We start from the raw sequence: 18,335 nt of genomic DNA, 5'->3' as shown, positions 1-18,335 counted from the left end.
ACTCTAATTAATTAAGCAGTTAGATATACCGTCACCACGTTAATTATCCACAAAACCTACCGCCAACCAACCAACCAACCAACCAACCAATTCTTCCTGTCATTCACTCTACCTAGTACTTATTTTCAGGTATAACTGGGTTAAACAGTGCGTGCGGTCATCAATCAGCGCACCTGGAGTGGGGAACTTAGGCGAGTCTCATCAGCGCACCTGGAGTGGGGAACTTAGGCGAGTCTCATCAGCACACCTGGAGTGGGGAACTTAGGCGAGTCTCATCAGCACACCTGGAGTGGGGAACTTGGGCGAGTCTCTGAACCCCTTTTGGTGTAAGCATTATGCTATGCTTTAGCTATTTAAAAATAGCAGATCTACAAGCTCATAGCGCGCCACCAAGTGGCGCGCTACGAGCTTGTAGGTCTGCTATTTATTTTTTATCGTGAAAATGAGGCACAAATCTTCAGAGCGAACGTTTGATTTATTTCGACGTCAGGCCTAAATGGGTTAAAGAGTGCGTGCGGTCATCAGCGAACCTGGAGTGGGGAACTTGGGCGAGTCTCTGAAGCCTCCGTACTCCTCCTCGTAGCATCCGGCCAGCTGCTGGAGGCAACGACTGGCCACGTCAGGGGCGAAGGGCGGGGGGGTGGCGTCGCCACCGGGGCCCAGAGCGATGGCCGTGCCGTCCCTCAGGGCCTCCAGGACTCTGTCCCCGCTGGCCTCCAACGCAGGCCTGTTGTTCTGCCACTGAGGTCAGGGGAAAAAGACAAATCACAAGAATAACCCCATTAGCCCCGTTCTGACCTGAGATCAGATTCTATTAAAAAAAAAAGTCTTCTACATCCTGACGGTTTTCTGGATAAAAGCCATGTTTCTGTGTCGGTCGTTTTTCGTCGTTTTTTCAAAAATAGCAGACCTATACAAGCTTGTATAGGTCTGCTATTTTTCAATAGCTAAAGCATAACGTAATGCTAACACCAAAAGGGGTTTCCCGCCCCAAAATGGGTTAAAGACCCGAGACCGCAGTGCTCAAACTTTTTTCATGTCAAGGAATTATATCTATAATTGGCCGCCCGCCGGTGCCGAGCTCGTATAGCGCGTGCACTGCAGTGCTATGAGCTTGTAGATCTGCTGTTTTTCAATAGCTAAAGTTTAACATAATGTTTAAAGTGGTTATAAGCTATAAGGTGACACGGATGCGTTCCAGGTCTTAATGGCATAATGTCATTTTACCGTTACGGTCCAGGAAAGCACCGGGACATGGAGTCCTGTCTCTTAATGTTGTCCTGGCAACATAAGCAAAGCATTATTAGATAAGCAACGGTCACGTGTGCTGCTATTGCCAAACAGCCATTAAAAAAATGATCGTCTTGTCTGTGCCAACAGAGTATGAAAAAGTCTTAGAGTGTTCACTTCCTAACCTTATTTAATTAACCTTGCTTCTGGGTGTTACCGGGTTCCGGGTGTTACCGCTGATCACCAATGAAGTCTCAAGTTCTTTCCAAAATGGCACAGCCACTGAGGAGGTTTATGATGTCATGTAAATGTATTCCACTGTTTGACTGTCTGTTTTTCCGTTTTGTGTTTCCTGTGAGGACTGCGGATGAAAATGAGCAACTGTGCTATATCCGGTGTATTTACGTCCATGTGACGTCCATTAATATGCATTGTCCTGTCCAAATAAACAAATAAAGTAAAAGGATAAATGATTATTGTGAATAATGTGAAGTGCTACTTGCCGAGTCAGTAAATCCAAATCTCCGCACCTGTCGAAGAACCCTGTCTCAGTGCTGTACTGTACCTGTCAATCTCCACACCTGTTGAAGACCCCCTGCCTCAGTGCCCGTACCTGTCTCATGATTCGGGTGAGGACGGTTTTGAGTCCAGGTCTACCTCCAGCGTCTCTGGGAGGGAAGTAGGTGCCCCCGATGAAAGGTCGGAGGTCGGGGGTCAGCCACACATTCATCGGCCATCCACCGCCCCCACTCGTTGCCTTGGGGCGCAAAGAACATGAGCAATACATATACAATACATACAATACATACAATACATATAAGCGCTACAACAGTCACTTGAAAAGTTTAGCCTGAGCACGCACACGCACGCACCGAAAGAGTGCCCGCACTGACCCGAGATCAGATTCTAAAAATGTCTTCTACATCCTGACAGTTTTCATTCTGACCCGAGATCAGATTCTAAAAAATGTCTTCTATGTCAGTCGCTCTTCGATTTTTCAAAAATAGAAGACCTACAAGCTCGTAGCTTGTAGATCTGCTATTTTTCAATAGCTAAAGCATAACACAATGCTAACACCAAAATGGGTTCCCGCCCAGAATGGGTTAAACATTGTACTAAGCATACAGAGGTTTTAATAAATCTTACTGACACATATGGGGTCATCTGCCATCTGTTCTGTTTTAAACCCATTTAGACCTGAGCTCCATTCTACAAAATGTCATGACAGTCTTCTGAAACAACTATGGTTCCGTCAGTTGCGCTCAACCTTTTTCATCTCAAGGACCCCCAGAATTATCTGTATTTGGCTGCGGACCCCCATCTGAAAGTATGTTGTTCCCCCCCCCCCCCGAAGCAAAGATTTCAGTTAAAAACTTAAATACTCTGAAAGTATATATATATATATAATTCTAAATTTGCTTCACATATTCACGATTTTTCAAAAACAGCAGACCTACAAGCTCGTAGAGCGGCGCTCGGTGCTGCGCTACGAGCTTGTAGATCTGCTATTTTTCAATAGCTAAAGTATAAGATAATTCTTACACCAAAAAGGGGTTCACTTCATAAGCAACAATTGTGTCTAATTTCTGCTCTCGATCCACATAAATGTGGCCTCAATCAGGCCAATGATAAAATAATGCAGGCACACTTTGGTAGGCATGCAGTCCCTCATCACTGCACCATATGGTAGCATTCAAGTCACCCGCAGCAGGCCTAAGTCAACAAATATATATATAATGTTTTTATAATCGATTCCGATCCCATTAAGGACTAATCAATTAATCAGACCCATCCCTATTAACAGTTTGACTGCCGCTAATTGTTTAATCCAGGGTTCCATGGCGCTTAAGCGAGACGAGACCTTCATGTTATGACGACGAAACCGGAAATCAACACATGCTGTGGGCTGCTAGGGCTTCTGGGAAATTGAGGCCAATGCAAATGAACGGGGTACAACTCCTCATGGAGGAGGGTCTCGTGGGGCGGTCTTGCGGCGCACCAAGATGGCGGGTGGTGCGATCGTTCATAACAAACGGAGGAACCTTTTTTCCGCCAAATAATTCAGCGTACATGCTCTAAAAAGGTGATAAAACAATCTCGGCAGCGTAGGATATTTGATTAAAATGCGGGTTACGCGTTTCATGGAGTCAAACTGTTAAATATAATGTGAATCAATGCACACACACCTGGATGAAGGTCATGTAGACTTTATCCACGTCGGGTCTCTCCTCTCGGTCGACCTTGATGCAGACGAAGTTGTCACTGAGGAGCTTGCCGATCTCCTCGTCCTCGAAAGACTCCCGCTCCATCACGTGACACCAGTGACAGGTGGAGTATCCCACTGCCATGATGGAACCCATGCATGGGCAACAACACAATTAGGCCATTCTGACCTGGGAACGATTCTAAGCAAATGCCTTCTAAATCCTGACTGTTTTCTTGAAAAAGCTATGTTTTTCTATAGAGCGTCGCAGTCCCTCCCCCTTTCAGAACAACGAGTGGCCCAGGCAATGAATCGCAATGCATTTGTCCCATAGGCATTTCGTGCTTTATTTATTTAAAGACTTTTTAAGCGTCATGACAACACACACAATATTTCGGGCCAAACAAAGAATTAGAAAGTGGAAAGAAACGGCAGGTTACAACCCTTTTTTGTTGTTTTTCTTCTTTGTAATTATTTGTTTGGTCCAAAATATTGTGTGTGTTGACATGATTTGTCACGACAAGAGTTGGCTTCGTACGACGCTTAAAAGGTCTTTAAATAAATAAAGCACAAAATGCCTATGGGACAAATGCATTGCGATTCATTTCCTGGGCCACTCGTTGTTCTGAAAGGGGGAGGGACTGCGACGCTCTATGTCAGTCCTTCTCAAACACTTTCATGTCACTTTTCACGATTCTTCAAAAATAGCAGACCTACAAGCTCGTAGCGCGCCACTCAGTGGCGCGCTACGAGCTTGTAGATCTGCTATTTTTCAATAGCTAAAGCATAGCATAATGCTAACACCAAAAGGGGTTCCCGCCCAGAGTGGGTTAAAAAACAATGTTCAGGACCACTACTGGGGCCGGGCAAATAAGCGAGAATATATCAAAACTAGACATTACGAAACAATAACATGAGGAAAAACGCCTAACCCATTTAAAAAAATAATCCACTAAATTGATGAGTCTTGATTATCCACAGATTATCCCATATGATGCGTTCAGATGGGCAGATACAAAGATACAGTCTACCATTCATTTTCAATGGAAGCCAGCGACGTGAAGTTACGAAGCAAATCTGACGTTTGTAACTGAAAAAAAAAAAAACAAGTTGAACTGGCTTCAACTTTAGATACAAAGCGACACTTATGCTGTGAATCTTTGTATCTTTGCATCTGCCCATGTGAACAAGCAGTATTAAGGTCCTAGGCCTAAGCCTAGGTCTGCTCATGTAGTGGTTGCAACTGTATTCATTGATTGCCAGAGTCCCGTGGTGGGAGTTCTGCTCTGGTTTTGGTGAAATATCAAGTAGTTCCGGTCATTTTGTGAGGGGCACTGGGGGCCACGCAGTAAAGGTAAATTAATCCACAAAACTAACGTTTCATTTGTATTGTTGACCTATTTCTTAAAATATTAGTGCAACTTTCGTTCTTTTTTTACCCCTCTATCACACAGAACCATGTTTTTTGTGTCCATATTACTACACCCAAAGAATAGTTCCATGTGATGGAGGGGTCAAAGTTGAACGAAAGTCGCGCTAATATTTTAGAAATAGGCCAACAGTACAAATCACGTTCGTTTTGTGGATTAATTTACTTTTACTGCGTGGCCCCCCACAAAATGACCAGAACTACTTAATATTCACTAAAACCAAAAAATCTGAACCATCCCTTTAAAGAAAAAAAGAAAAAGAAAAGCTCAACAGAATCCAGGTCTGGTCAGTCGCGGATTTGTGTGCACGAAACGAGCATGCGTGCGGCAATTTTCACGGGGACCGCACCTGCGTAAATACGCTTGTGTCGACGCCCCTCGACTTAAAAATGCAGGTGTCATTGAAAATGTATTACTATAGGCTCGTTAATCACTCATCATCTGAAATGACGTTTAGTAAACAAAAAAATACATTTTCAGGTTGGTTGCAAAAATTTCAGGCGATCCCAATTTATGCCCATGAAAAAGGACAGGACATAATTATGGCCATATCAGCCGGATCAGCGGTGCAACATATAGGTGAGGCCCCGAACCTCTAGTCAAATTAATTTTGTAAGTCATCCGATTGTTCCAGAAGACCAAAAGTTTGAAATAATGGTGATTATAAATGGTTGATGAAACAACAATCTTGACCATCTTTTGCCAATTACCCGATAGGAAGATGGGCTTGTCCTCCTCCTTGGCCTTGTCAAACGCATCCTGTCCCCATGGGTACCTGAGAGAATGAGATAATAATAATAATAATAATAATAATAATAAACTTTATATAGCACCTTTCATACATAAAAGTGCTTCACAGGGCAGGACACAACAATAGAATACAATAAAACACAAGTAGTTAAAATGATAGAACAATGGCAAAGAACAAAATAAGAGTATAAAAACATAGAGAATTTTTTTTATAAAAACACCACATGCAGCAAATCAGTCGGGACAGGGTAGGAACGCACATATTAAAACTCAACTAAAAGCAAGAGTGAAGAGGTGAGTCTTGAGTTGAGATTTAAAAATGTCTACAGAGGGCGCGTGTCTGAGCTGGAATGGTAGTTCATTCCAGGCTGTTGGGCCATAGAAGCAAAAGGCTGCCTCACCATATTTTTTTGTGCACATTATTTTTTAGGCACTTCAAGCAGGCCAGCAGTGGAGGACCTGAGATGACATTAAACACAGTGCGTGCGCGACTGCGCGTGTTAGTCACCAGTCGCACGCACACACAAGGTTGTGTGTGCGTAGCGTACAATGTGCTTGCGTGCGTGATGCGTCACCAGTCCACAGGGTTGTGCGTGTGGGCGTGCATGCGGTTACTCACCAGTCCACAGGGTTGTGTGCGTGCTGCAAGAGGTAGGGGGAGCGCTCCTTGGCCAGTCTGTTACTGTGACTCCCTGAAGCCATGCTGAGACTGACAGAGGGGCTGCTGGGAAACAATATACACTGTATGAACAATATATATATATATGGACAATTTACGTATTTAGCAGACGCTCTTAACTCAGTCTATGCTTCCGACAGTCTCTGGTACAAAATATCGTGAGATGAGGGGCAGTGGCCAAATGCATATAAGTTTGAGGGTCCTTGACATGAAAAAGTTTGAGAACCACTGATATAGAAACACACGTTTTTCAGAAAACCATTAGGATTTAGAAGATTTTCTTATTTTTAGTACAAAATGAAATTCTATCAGGTCAAATAAATCACGTCCCTTGGATTCCATTACCATTAAACCAAATACACATAAGATAATTGTGAATACATGATGTAACATAAATTAACACACATAATGCACTTGCATTGTTGTGAATGAGACAATTAATTACAATTACATTACAGTAGAACATGATGAAACTAAATATTTCATACACAAACAGCATGTAAAATACATTGTTATACAAACATTACAAAAGACAGCAGCATTAAAATTGCAGCTCAGAAATGTTAGCAATATCATAAAACATGCAGTTATTGTTCACCGACACTCCTTGGTATAATGTTTATGTATATCATTCTATAATTATGATAGACATTTCTAAGACTATTCTAACAGACTTGTTTATATCCAGTAATGTGCTTCAAATGTATACTTGCTGATATAACACAGTGACTGTGCAACAATATGGCATCATATGTATTATGTTGCGATAACTTATGTATGCTACGTAACATGACGTTGCATCATTCAACCATGTCCATGACTGTGCATGCCCCAATGCAATGTTACATCACGCCAATTCGTGTTGCTTATTGACTTGTGCAACTTGAATAAAGATACAAGTTAATAGTACATTGTCTCAGTTTACTTAAAAAGCAATGTAGTAGCAGGGGGTTGTCTTGCAAGCTAAACACGCATGAAACTTCAAGCTGGATAATAATAATAATCCACCTTGAACGTGCATGCTGCTTTGCCACAAGTTCACAACAATAACAACATGTCAAACTAGCTTTAGCTTTCCTGCTAGCAGTGGTTATTACTTCGGACTCCCTGTCCCTTTTAAAGAATAACTTTAAGTAAAACCTCAAAACCCTGTCTTGTCCACTCCACATAAATGGGTGAAACACCGGGGGAAAGGAAAGCAGTATGTATAGTCTGTACCCCAGACTACATAGACCCATTCCCGTCCAAAATACAGAGAAGGTAACCGAGGGTCCCGAGAGTGGCTATGGCTAACAACCCCAGCAGTCATAATGTACTTTACCTGAAGCCGCAGCGGACCGCCCGACAGGGGTTCAGCAGCGGGTGTTTGTCTCTCGGCGCTGGGCGTGTAGAAGCACAATGACCGACGGTACGTCCCTGCCTGGTACTATTACTGGTACTACTGACAAGCTGCTGTGGTCTACTGCTGTCTGTGTCTGCTCCCAGGACAGCTACACTCGGTAGGCGGAGGAACACCGGCTGATGTTGGGTTGCAGCAGCAGAACGCCCCCATGCGTGTCTCAACATCTTAATCCAGTTATTATATTAGTGGAACTGTCTGTCACACACACACACACAACTTGGAGGAAGGTGACGCGTACGAACCACGTGTGCTGCTGTTTATAAAACCCCACTACTCCTGCGACTCTACTCTGCACACGCGAGCGCCATGGTGCAGTTCGACAAGTTTAGCAGCAGATGGTGCTGTGTAGCCTAGTAGAGCAGTGGTTTTCAAAGTGGGGTCCTGAATGCGAATATTGTGTTGGACTCATTCGATTTAGATTTGTTTTTGTATGCAGACAACGAGGTATGTTTACAGTATCTTGGTGTATAGACTAGAGTTTATGTTTTTGAGTGGTGCTAGCCACTCCTATAAACAGCAATGGAGCTGTCCCAGTTATGGGTAGGGGAGAACGGGGTAAGATGAACCACTTTTTGATTAAGTTGTCCTGGAAGCAAGGCAAAATGAGATGGCAGTCAAATCTAATGATCTACACATATTTCAGGATGTCCTCTATCAATTGAAATGATGAGTAAGCAGCTATGACAAAGGGCCATGAAAATATGACCTTTTTTTTTAAAGTGGTCATGTGGCTCAATTTGCCCCAGGTAAGGGGTAAGTTGATCCAAGTCAAGGGGTAAGTTGAACCACATGATATTTTAATGTAAAGAGCTTAAACTTGAACAGATAATGTATTCACTTATTTAAAATAATTTAATAACAGTTTTCCCTTTTGCAAATAGTCTTATTTATGTGTTTATTTATTATTTAAACAATATAAAGACAATTAAATAAAGTTTGTTATTCAGAACCTTATAATATTTGCAATATTACTACATAAGACATTATTAAGAAAGTGCTATATGCAGAGAGGCCCATTGGATACATACTGTCAACACACTGGAACCCATATGGGCCTAAACGAGGAACTGAAATTGTCCTGCTTCCTCTAATTTTCCTTCAGAATCCACCACCACCACTCAGGCTCAATGAGGGGCCCCTCATTGAGTTCATTCCCCTCAGACCAGCTCACTGCAGAAGGATGGTTGTCACAGAGTTTTAGCAGTTCAGGTAGGATTCAATATTTACATTATTTTGCAGCAGTGTAACTTTGTTGCAAAATATTAGTTGCTACTAATGTGTGGGCCTGTAATTATGGTATTGAAAACAGGTGCTCTTAAAGGGTTCAGTTTCTGGACAGAGTTCTAAGTAAATTTCGTTTGTAGACACAGGGGGAAAGAAAACATGGTGGTGAACTTAAAGAAGGTCCACAGTAGAAAAATGTTTATCATATCTTGTTACTTTATGAAATAAATTAATGAAAGACAATGAAAACCATCACACAGCATGCCTAGAGAATATAATTAAACTCACTGAAGATTGACATTTATGTAATATTAAAGTTATACCATAGAGAGGCTAAATACTTATATATAATTATAAAGTTATGCCATAGAGTAGGAGAGTAGCGACACGCTTTGATCTAGCCACAAAGCGGGTGCCTATGGGCTATAGTTCCAAACATTGCTCCTATGGCTGGAACTATCCCATTGAGATGGAATGAGCAATTCCGCATGCCATTGTTATAATGGGAGTCAACGCTAGTGTCGCCAATCTCTTACTATATTACTCTGATATGAACCCCCCAGACAGTTTTTTAAGTTTCTTCATTCAGTAATTTAGATATTTGATATTCATCTTAGCTGCCCTGTCCCCTTCCAACAAACCCATTGTAATGTCAAACTCCATTTTATTTTGCAACTAGGGCTGCAACTGTTGACCATTGATTATATTCTATAGAATCTATAGCCGATCATGTCAAGAATATGAGCTTGTAGATATGCCATTTTCACTACTCCTTAATATGGGCCCTCGTGCCCCCCCCCCCCCCCCCCCTCGCTCAGACACACACACACACACACACACACACACACGCACAGAGAACTGAAACTGTTGCCTATATATAACAATGGCCATTTGCGCAGATATGGCCATAATCCAGCGCACACAAACGCCAGAGAGTGAAAGAAAGCTTTATGAGATAGCTTCAAACTATTGCTGACTGTGATAATATTATGTGAGACTTCAGACTTGTAGTATTATGATTTTTGCAAACGTGAATATTTTGAAGTCATTCAATTCTTTACTGGAAGTCCTTGAACTGTTGGAATAACATGTTCCTTCCACGCGCTACGTCCAACCAGGGAAACTCCCCCCTGTCAGGTAAAAAAGGAGCAACTTGGACACTCAGGCATGAAGGAAGTTCAAGTTCAGTGGGCTTTATGCAGCCAACACTTCCTCCTTCAGCTTCCTTGGTCTGCAACTGCGCATGTTTCTTTCCTTCCATGGTGCACCATGTGAGCAACATGGCGTCGCCCGTACGGTCTTCGCTTCTTGTCCTCTTTAGACAGTCCTTGATGTAGTCCAGGAAATAAGTGAGCCCAGTGTCCATGACATCATGGAGCCCATGGACACTTTGAAATACAAAAATATCAAAAAAACATATTTCCCACAAGGAAAGTGTTTCTTGTCCCAAACATCATTAAAATAAGATCTCGTTGTATCTCGTTGTATTTTTTACTTAATTGCTAAGCAGTCAGATCACCTGAACAGCAATGAATCTGTTGGAAGACAGACATAACTAAGCCTTGAGCACAAAATGATGTATTCATAGGCTAATTATCATAATGCTGGTGTTATCTGGTCCCATGGGATCAGTATGTTCTGATTGACCAGATCACTTAAACTATTCTTATTCTAATCATTATCTTTTCCCTGATATTAATTTTTTATTTTTATTTTTTACATAATTATATAGAAGCGTAGGCCTAAATGCCATCTATGTTGACAATCCATCTTCGATAATTGTGTTAATCAAGTTTTTTGTTTTGGTCTAGAACTTTTCTTTATACTATGCAATCATATCTGTAAATAATATGTATTGCATTCAAATCATTATTTTATTTTGTTGTATAAGCGCTCTGGGCTTCTTGCCTCCTCCATTGTTTATGTTCTACTATATCTTCCTATATTCCTTTTGTACTGTTTTAATACTGTGCTAAATAAATAAATAAATCAAATCAATATGGTGGAATGAGCAGCAGTACAGAGCAGTACAGTATATTATGTGTATATGTATGGTTTTGACGCAAGGACATCTCCTGTCGCCAGACATTTCATGGAAGCCGGTCACTCACTCACACACAGCAGATCTGTCTTACACCGTTATTGATCAAATTAAGAAATCTAGAAGAGGGGGTGATTTAGACACTAAACTCCTCCAAACTGAATCTAGATGGATTGTTTATTTACAGTCTGTCAATCCAGGTGGCTTGAATGAAGATCTCTCCCTCCAGTGCTACCGTTATTTTCAAAAAGTGATTGTATAAGTCTGTTAACATGTGATGTATTATTCTTGTTTCCTACATAACTGTGTGATTTTGTATATCTATTCTGTAATGTCCACACCATCTGGTGATGTCATCAATTAGTAATTAGCAATTCTCAGCACCTGAGCTGTATTGTTTTGGAGCTCTTTAAAAGGAGGGCTGATGGGAGAAAGTAGACCCTTTAAGGGGACAGTGTGTTACCACCAACTGTGTCCCCCTGACAACACACGTTTACACAACACAACACACTAAGCCACAAACGTAAATTAAATAGGCTACTCGTAAGAATGATTTTATTATTTCGCATGTGATTTATTTCATGGACTTTGTTTTGTTAGCACCGTGGCGGGGAGAGTATTTGTTTAGTTTGTGCCCCGGTACTGCTTATGTAGTGTGTGCTGTAGTAACAGTTGTCTGATTCTGTAGAATGATTCTCAAAACGCTGAAACAGCACTGTCTTGTTGGCAAATATATTATCTATAATTGGGAGCTAGCAAATCTGGTTGCCTTCAGAATAAGGTGTAATTAATGTTTTCTAAAAGACACACATTAACCTTTTTATGTTATTCAATTACTTATTTCTACACCGAAAGATAATGTGTGTCTTATAGCATCGTTTAAATGCTTAATTAATAGTTTTAATGTGCAAATTAATAGTGTTCCAATGGTTACTCTTATTTTGAAGAGATCGTTCACCAGAAGTCTTATATTTGCTAGATTAGATTTGCTAAAATGACACTGGCGAAAACAGCATGGTGACGTGTAGCAAAAAAAACCACTGGCCACAGAATGCCTTATAGATAGCGCGGCGCAGTTGTTGACATTTTAATAACCATATTTTTATATAAAACTAGGATACAAAGAAAACCAAAACGTGTCGTTTCAAAACAGTGTCGTCATTAAGCAGCAGCAGCAGCGAGGACGTTTGTTAGCAGCTCAACCACAAACACAGCAGGTATCGTTTAAAATGAACTATCACGTTGTCAATGTCTTTCATATATTTATCAGTTAAAGATCAGAAATAAATGTGCCTGTTAAATCTCTGTCTTTATTAACTCATAATTTAAGTTGGAGCATAAATCTAACTGCTAGCTGCTGTTATAAAATGATCATAAACACAAACGGCTCCATAGCAGCAGCAGCAATAAGACATAATTGTTGCATGTGTATTGAATGTTTTACAGCATAGCATTGCAGTTGTTAATCAACATATAACTTAATCAATGAGGTGCAAACGTACCTTGTCAACCAGTAGGACATTTACTCTGTATGTATGTAGCCTATGTAATGTTGATGTCATTGTCAGCTGAAGAAGAGAGCTGTGTTAAAACGTTCAAGATTTTTCAATAATGTTCAAAAATAGCAGATGTACAAGCTTGTAGCGAAGTGACTGTTCATGTTCAGTACAGTATATATAGGGTTTAGTGTTTTATAGGGGGATGGGGTTAGGGTACCTCTCAGAACTGTAGGGTTTATGTTGGGGTTAGGGTAGCCTGGGTAAACCCTTGACAGATTTGCATTCTGCAGGGCAAAAAGGTACCCTAACCCTGTCCCCCATCATAAACCCTATACACTGAACTGTTCCACAGCGGAAACACGCAGGGCAAAAAGGTACCCTAACCCTGTCCCCCATCATAAACCCTATACACTGAACTGTTCCACAGCGGAAACACGCAGGGCAAAAAGGTACCCTAACCCTGTCCCCCATCATAAACCCTATACACTGAACTGTTCCACAGCGGAAACACGCAGGGCAAAAAGGTACCCTAAACCCTAGCCTGGGTAACCCACTCCCCCTGCTGGACAACATTTCATTCGACCCACCCTGGTGCATTTATATAGCACCTTTATCCAAGGCGCTTTACATAGAATGTGCATTACATTGACCCATTCACACACCGATGGCAGCAGAAACCATGCAAGGCACATCAGGAGCAATTAGGGGTTCAGTGTCTTGCTCAAGGACACTTTGACACTAACTCTGGGGGAGCCCGGGTTCGAACTGGCAACCTTGCGGTTACCATCCAGCCACTCTACCCCTGAGCCACCGCCGCCACTAGCAGAGCCTGACCAGAGCCTTTAAGAGCCTTTTGTGGTGGTTCTGGAGAACCGTGGGTCCGCCCGACTCGATACCAGGCACTGCACTCCCTGCGGGGCTGTGGACCACGTGTATCGAATGTGAAGTCGGTGGGGCAAACGGTTGCCGAGTTACGTGCATTACAACCGTGCAGACACGCAGAGACGTGGCACATTTGTAGTAGGATGCAATGCTTGTTTGTCTTCACAGCGAGTTGTAGAACACTAGACTTGACTTTTGTCAAACCATCACTAAACGTGGGTATATTTTACCCGATGTAATATTCCATTAAAATAAATCACACCTGTGTGAAGTTATATGAATTTTGTATTCATCTTTAGGGCCCCAAATCACACCTTAGAAAGTACGAGTGAGTATTTAAAAAACAAGTGTTATTTTTACTGGGGGCAGTGCGGGTCATATTTTGACAGCAGTAACTGTCATAATTTCACCCCCCCTCCCTATCTAAGTATTGGACAGTATTAAGTATTATCTACAAGTAATCATCAGCTGTTCCTGTGAAACGTGATATACATATATTAGCCATAGGCCATCATAAACTATACTACAAGTCGCACAGTTTCAGCTGGAAGTGAACCATCTGCAAATACTCCAGTTATTAAAGTGAAAGTCCTTATTACTTTGCTTCATTTCAGACCAGTGTGTGGAGTCCAAACTGCAGGTGAAGATGGACTCTCCAGACTCAGCCAGGGACGTTTCTATTAAACAGGAGGAACCTGAAGACCACCCACAACTCGGTATGTATTCTCAGTCATAATTTCACCCCCCTCCCTATCTATGTATTGGACAGTATTAGGATGTTGATATTACTTTTGTATTCATCTTTAGGGCCCCAAATCACACCTTAGAAAGCACAAGTGTCTATCTAAGGGTTTCTTGACTGGGGAGTCATATTTTGACGGCAGTAACTGCCTGTCATAATTTCCCTATCGAAGTATCGCGTGTGTGCGACGGTGTGCGTGCGTGCGTGTGAAAAGTGTGCCCTGCCAGAACAATGTTTGGTAAACACTGATCTACCAAATTATTTCTATTATCTACAAGTAATCGTCAGCTGTTCTTGTGAAACGTGATATATATTAGCCATAGACCATCATAAATTATACTACAAGTCGCACTGTTTTAGCTTGAAGTGAACCATCTGAAAATATTGTTATTCTCCACTAGGTCTCCAGTTATTAAAGTCCTTATGCATTTGCTTCATTTCAGACCAGTGTGTGGAGTCCAAACTGCAGGTGAAGATGGACTCTCCAGACTCAGCCAGGGACGTTTCTATTAAACAGAGGCAACCTGGAGACATTTCTATTAAACAGGAGGAACCTGAAGACCACCCACAACTCGGTATGTATTCTCAGTTCTCACTAACGATAATTTTGGCAAAGAAATATCATGACAATATCCGGATATTATAGGACCACAATGGAAACAAGTGCCCAAGACGTTTGTGTTAGCCTTTAAGCCTAAATGTATTACTGTACCTCCATGCTATTTACATTATTTACTGATATATTATTCTATCAATCAGTTAATCAATATGTATAATCTTGCTAAAACTTTGAAGCCTGTTTTTTCCAGAACCACCTGTAATAATAAACCATGAAAAACCATGACCTTGAAAAATGGGATAAACACCAAACCGAGACACTACACACAGAATTCTGCAAATCCATTCTCTGTACCCAGTGAAAAACACCAAATATTGCATGCAGGGCAGAATTAGGACTCATAATCAAAATAAAAAAGAGAGCACTTAAGTTCTACAACCACCTAAAAGAAAGTGACCTAGATGTACTCCATAACAAGGCACTCACACACAGCGAAACTCTAGAGAGATGCCCCCTCAGCCAGCTGGCCCTGGAACTCCGGGCACAAACACAAACAGAGCCACGAGATAGAAAACCCATTGGACTAAACCAAATTATAAAACAGCAAAAGGAAAGAAGCAACACAAAAGCAGAGTAAACTAGAATGCTATCTGGCCCTAAACAGAGAATACACAGTGGCAGAATACCTGAGCACGGTGATCGACCCAAAACAAAGAAATATCTTAACTAGGGACATACTCAGTGAGCACAGTCTCGCGAACGAGAAAGGCCGTCATAGGCAGACCTGTATCCCGAGAGAAGACAGACTATGCACCCACTGCACACAAAATTAAGTGGAAAACGAGCTACACTTCCTAACCATCTGTCCATTGTACCAAGACATCAGAGACACATACTTCCCACAGATTACAACCACACACATGGAGATTTTGAAAAAAAAAATTTGTCATGACATGACAAAAAACTCCCATATCTGCTGGGCGAAGTACAACAATTTGCAAACACAGCAGCAAGATTTGTGAGTTGCTGTGATAGTAGAAGGATATCAAATGGAATACAACCACCCTAAAGACTAATCATTGTGTATACAGTCTTGGTAGGTAAATGCTTTGTACATCGAACGTGGAAGATAGAAAATTTGATTTTCATTTTAGGAGTCCAGTGTGGACTAACATCTTATTTCTCTGCCCCTAGCCAGTGAAGTTGATGAAGACATCTCTTCACACTGCTCTGAAGTTGAAGTTGAACTCGTAACTGACACCGAAGTTGCTGAAGACGGTGATGATGGTGGGGAGACCGCTGACGACAGTGATCGGGTGGAGACCATTGAAGGCAGTAATAGTGGGAAGACCACTGGAGACCGTGATGATGGGGGGGAGACAAGTGTCCACACTGAAGAAAAACCTTTCCTCTGTGCATTTTGTTGCAAGAGTTTTAGTAAGTTGTTTGACCTGAAGAGACACCTTTGTATCCACACTGGAGAAAAACCTTTCCAATGTAAACTGTGTAACAAGAGTTTCATTGAATCGGGTCAGCTGAAGACACACCAGCGTGTCCACACCGGAGAAAAACCTTTCCTCTGTGCATCTTGTGGCAAGAGGTTTAGTGACTCGAGTTCACTGTGGAGACACCGACGTGTCCACTCTGGAGAAAAACCTTTCCACTGTAAATTTTGTGACAAGAGTTTCAGTTTGTCATTTTCGCTGAAGTCACACCAGAGTGTCCACTCTGGAGAAAAACCTTTCCTATGTAAACTATGTGACACGAGTTTCAGCCGATCAAAATATCTGAAGAGACACCAGCTTGTCCACACTGGAGAAAAACCATTCCAGTGTAAACTGTGTAACAAGAGTTTCAGTAGTTCATATATTCTCAAGATACACCAGCGTGTCCACACTGGTGAAAAACCTTACCACTGTACACTGTGTGACAAGAGTTTCAACGAATCGGTTCAGCTGAAGAGACACCAGCTTGTCCACACTGGAGAACACCCGTTCCAGTGTAAACTGTGTAACAAGAGTTTCAGTAGTGCATATTATCGTTTGAAGCATCACCAGATCATCCACAAAAAAAAACCTTTCCAATGTGAACAATGTGACAAGTGTTTCACGGAATCGTCTACTCTGAAAAAACACCAGCGTCTCCACACTGGAGAAAAACCTTTCAGCTGTACACTGTGTGACAAGAGTTTCTATGACTCGGGTCAGCTGAAGAGACACCGGCTTGTCCACACTGGAGAGAAACCGTTCCAATGTACACAATGTGACAAGAGTTACAGTGATCCCAGTAACCTGAGGAGACACCACCGTGTGCACACTGGAGAAAAGCCCTTCAAATGTAAACACTGTGACAAGAGTTTCATGGTGTCAAGTCATCTAAAGTCACACCTTCGTGTCCACACAGGAGACAATAAAGACTAATGTCACACTCGTGTGACATGAGCATCGCCCACTGTATTTATACTGGCCGCATGACATCTCACGTCGTCAATGTTTGTCTCACTGTGGCCCTAAACAAACATTAGAAGTCCATAGACTTGCCTTCGTGTCCACAGTCCACACAGGCGAAAACAATGTCCAGTGTAAACGAGCTCACTGGTAGGATCAAATTAAACAGCTTTATGTTGGTAGGGATGTGCATAGGCAAGCGAAATATTATGGATATTTATACTGCTCCTCTCAATAGAGGCCCCCCTCCTATATTCAGCTATAGTGTCGAGTTACGTTTTACACAAACCTTAAATTCCCATTGACAATGAATGGAGAATTTACGTCATACTGTATGAGGATGAGCAAATCTGCCATTTTTGTCCTATACACAAACCTTAAATTCCCATTGACAATGAATGGAGAATTTACGTCATATGTAGACGAGCAAATCGGCTATTTTTGTCCTACACAAATTAAATTCCCATTGATAATGAATGGATTGAATAATGTACGATAAGAGCGCCCCTCACTTCACTCGGGTGTGATTTATTTTCTTCTTTTATAATTTTTTTAATCCTTAAAATGTGTTAACCTTTATTATTTTAGCTAGAGGGTGCCATTACAGTAATGTATTGCAAATTATATTATTGTTTTTCTAGAATTTTACTGTTTTGATGTTATGATTTGAATGTCAACTCATGTTTCAATCATATATCAATTGTATTAAAACAAAAGAGATGGCATAACATTTTCTCCTCTCTGATTTCACACTTTTACGTCATGCCGAAATTGTCAATATGCAACAGGATTCTGCAAGAAAGTGTGCGTTGCACCTGAGTATGTGTTGAAGTGTTCCCTCAATGACGTGCATATATCCAGGTTGTGAGAATGAATGTTTGTATTTATTTTAATTGATTTTAATAGAAGGTGTGTAGATACAGGGTGTACTTTGGTGTGTTTGAATGTGCCTCAAATCTCATACATTTAGGGCTGCAGCTATCCATCGTTTGCTTAGAGAAGAGTTTATTCTATAGAGGGTATGCGTGTGACATCATCAAACCAGGAAGTTATGCAGGAACGCCTACTGAGTGGCAAAAAACTACTTTCTGGCCTCGACAGCCCATACATCCAAACAGAAAAGTCATAGCTGATTGCATTAAACAACATTAAACAATGTTAAACTCACTTTGCATGTTGCTTTGCCACTCGATGTGCCAATCACTTTAAGCATGTGCATACTTTTTTGATTTATTTAATTTATGAAC

General features: G+C 41.5%; 2 protein-coding genes across 3 annotated transcripts in view; one reads left to right on the top strand and one right to left on the bottom strand.

Moving 5' to 3' along the window:
• The window catches only part of spata20 (spermatogenesis associated 20), a 93,081-nt gene extending 85,165 nt beyond the window's left edge, over nucleotides 1–7,916 (bottom strand). Inside the window, exons 1-6 of one of the 2 annotated variants that reach the window (XM_083787286.1) lie at nucleotides 7,614–7,916; nucleotides 6,233–6,337; nucleotides 5,574–5,638; nucleotides 3,417–3,571; nucleotides 1,844–1,987; nucleotides 531–741 (exon numbers count right to left, since the gene is read on the bottom strand). In XM_083787286.1, coding sequence (XP_083643412.1) covers nucleotides 531–741; nucleotides 1,844–1,987; nucleotides 3,417–3,571; nucleotides 5,574–5,638; nucleotides 6,233–6,337; nucleotides 7,614–7,858 — 925 coding nt within the window. In that variant the 5' untranslated portion in view covers nucleotides 7,859–7,916. The remainder of the gene's footprint in view (nucleotides 1–530; nucleotides 742–1,843; nucleotides 1,988–3,416; nucleotides 3,572–5,573; nucleotides 5,639–6,232; nucleotides 6,338–7,613) is intronic. The other variant, XM_083787287.1, reaches the window with a different exon arrangement.
• Nucleotides 7,917–12,014: 4,098 nt separating this feature from the next.
• Nucleotides 12,015–17,061, top strand: LOC310874643 (uncharacterized protein; the record flags this gene model as incomplete). The annotated part of the gene is made up of 4 exons (XM_083787504.1): nucleotides 12,015–12,176; nucleotides 13,955–14,056; nucleotides 14,526–14,657; nucleotides 15,836–17,061. Exons 2-4 carry the CDS (start codon nucleotides 13,987–13,989, stop codon nucleotides 17,059–17,061), a joined length of 1,428 nt encoding a protein of 475 aa, XP_083643630.1. The 5' UTR covers nucleotides 12,015–12,176; nucleotides 13,955–13,986.
• Nucleotides 17,062–18,335: the final 1,274 nt, after the last annotated feature.

The sequence above is a fragment of the Protomyctophum parallelum genome (genome assembly GCF_964188405.1).
Source record: "Protomyctophum parallelum genome assembly, chromosome: 17".
Lineage (NCBI taxonomy): Eukaryota > Metazoa > Chordata > Actinopteri > Myctophiformes > Myctophidae > Protomyctophum > Protomyctophum parallelum.
Note: the sequence above shows the minus strand (reverse complement) of the source record. Positions and strands in the feature narration are given on the sequence as shown.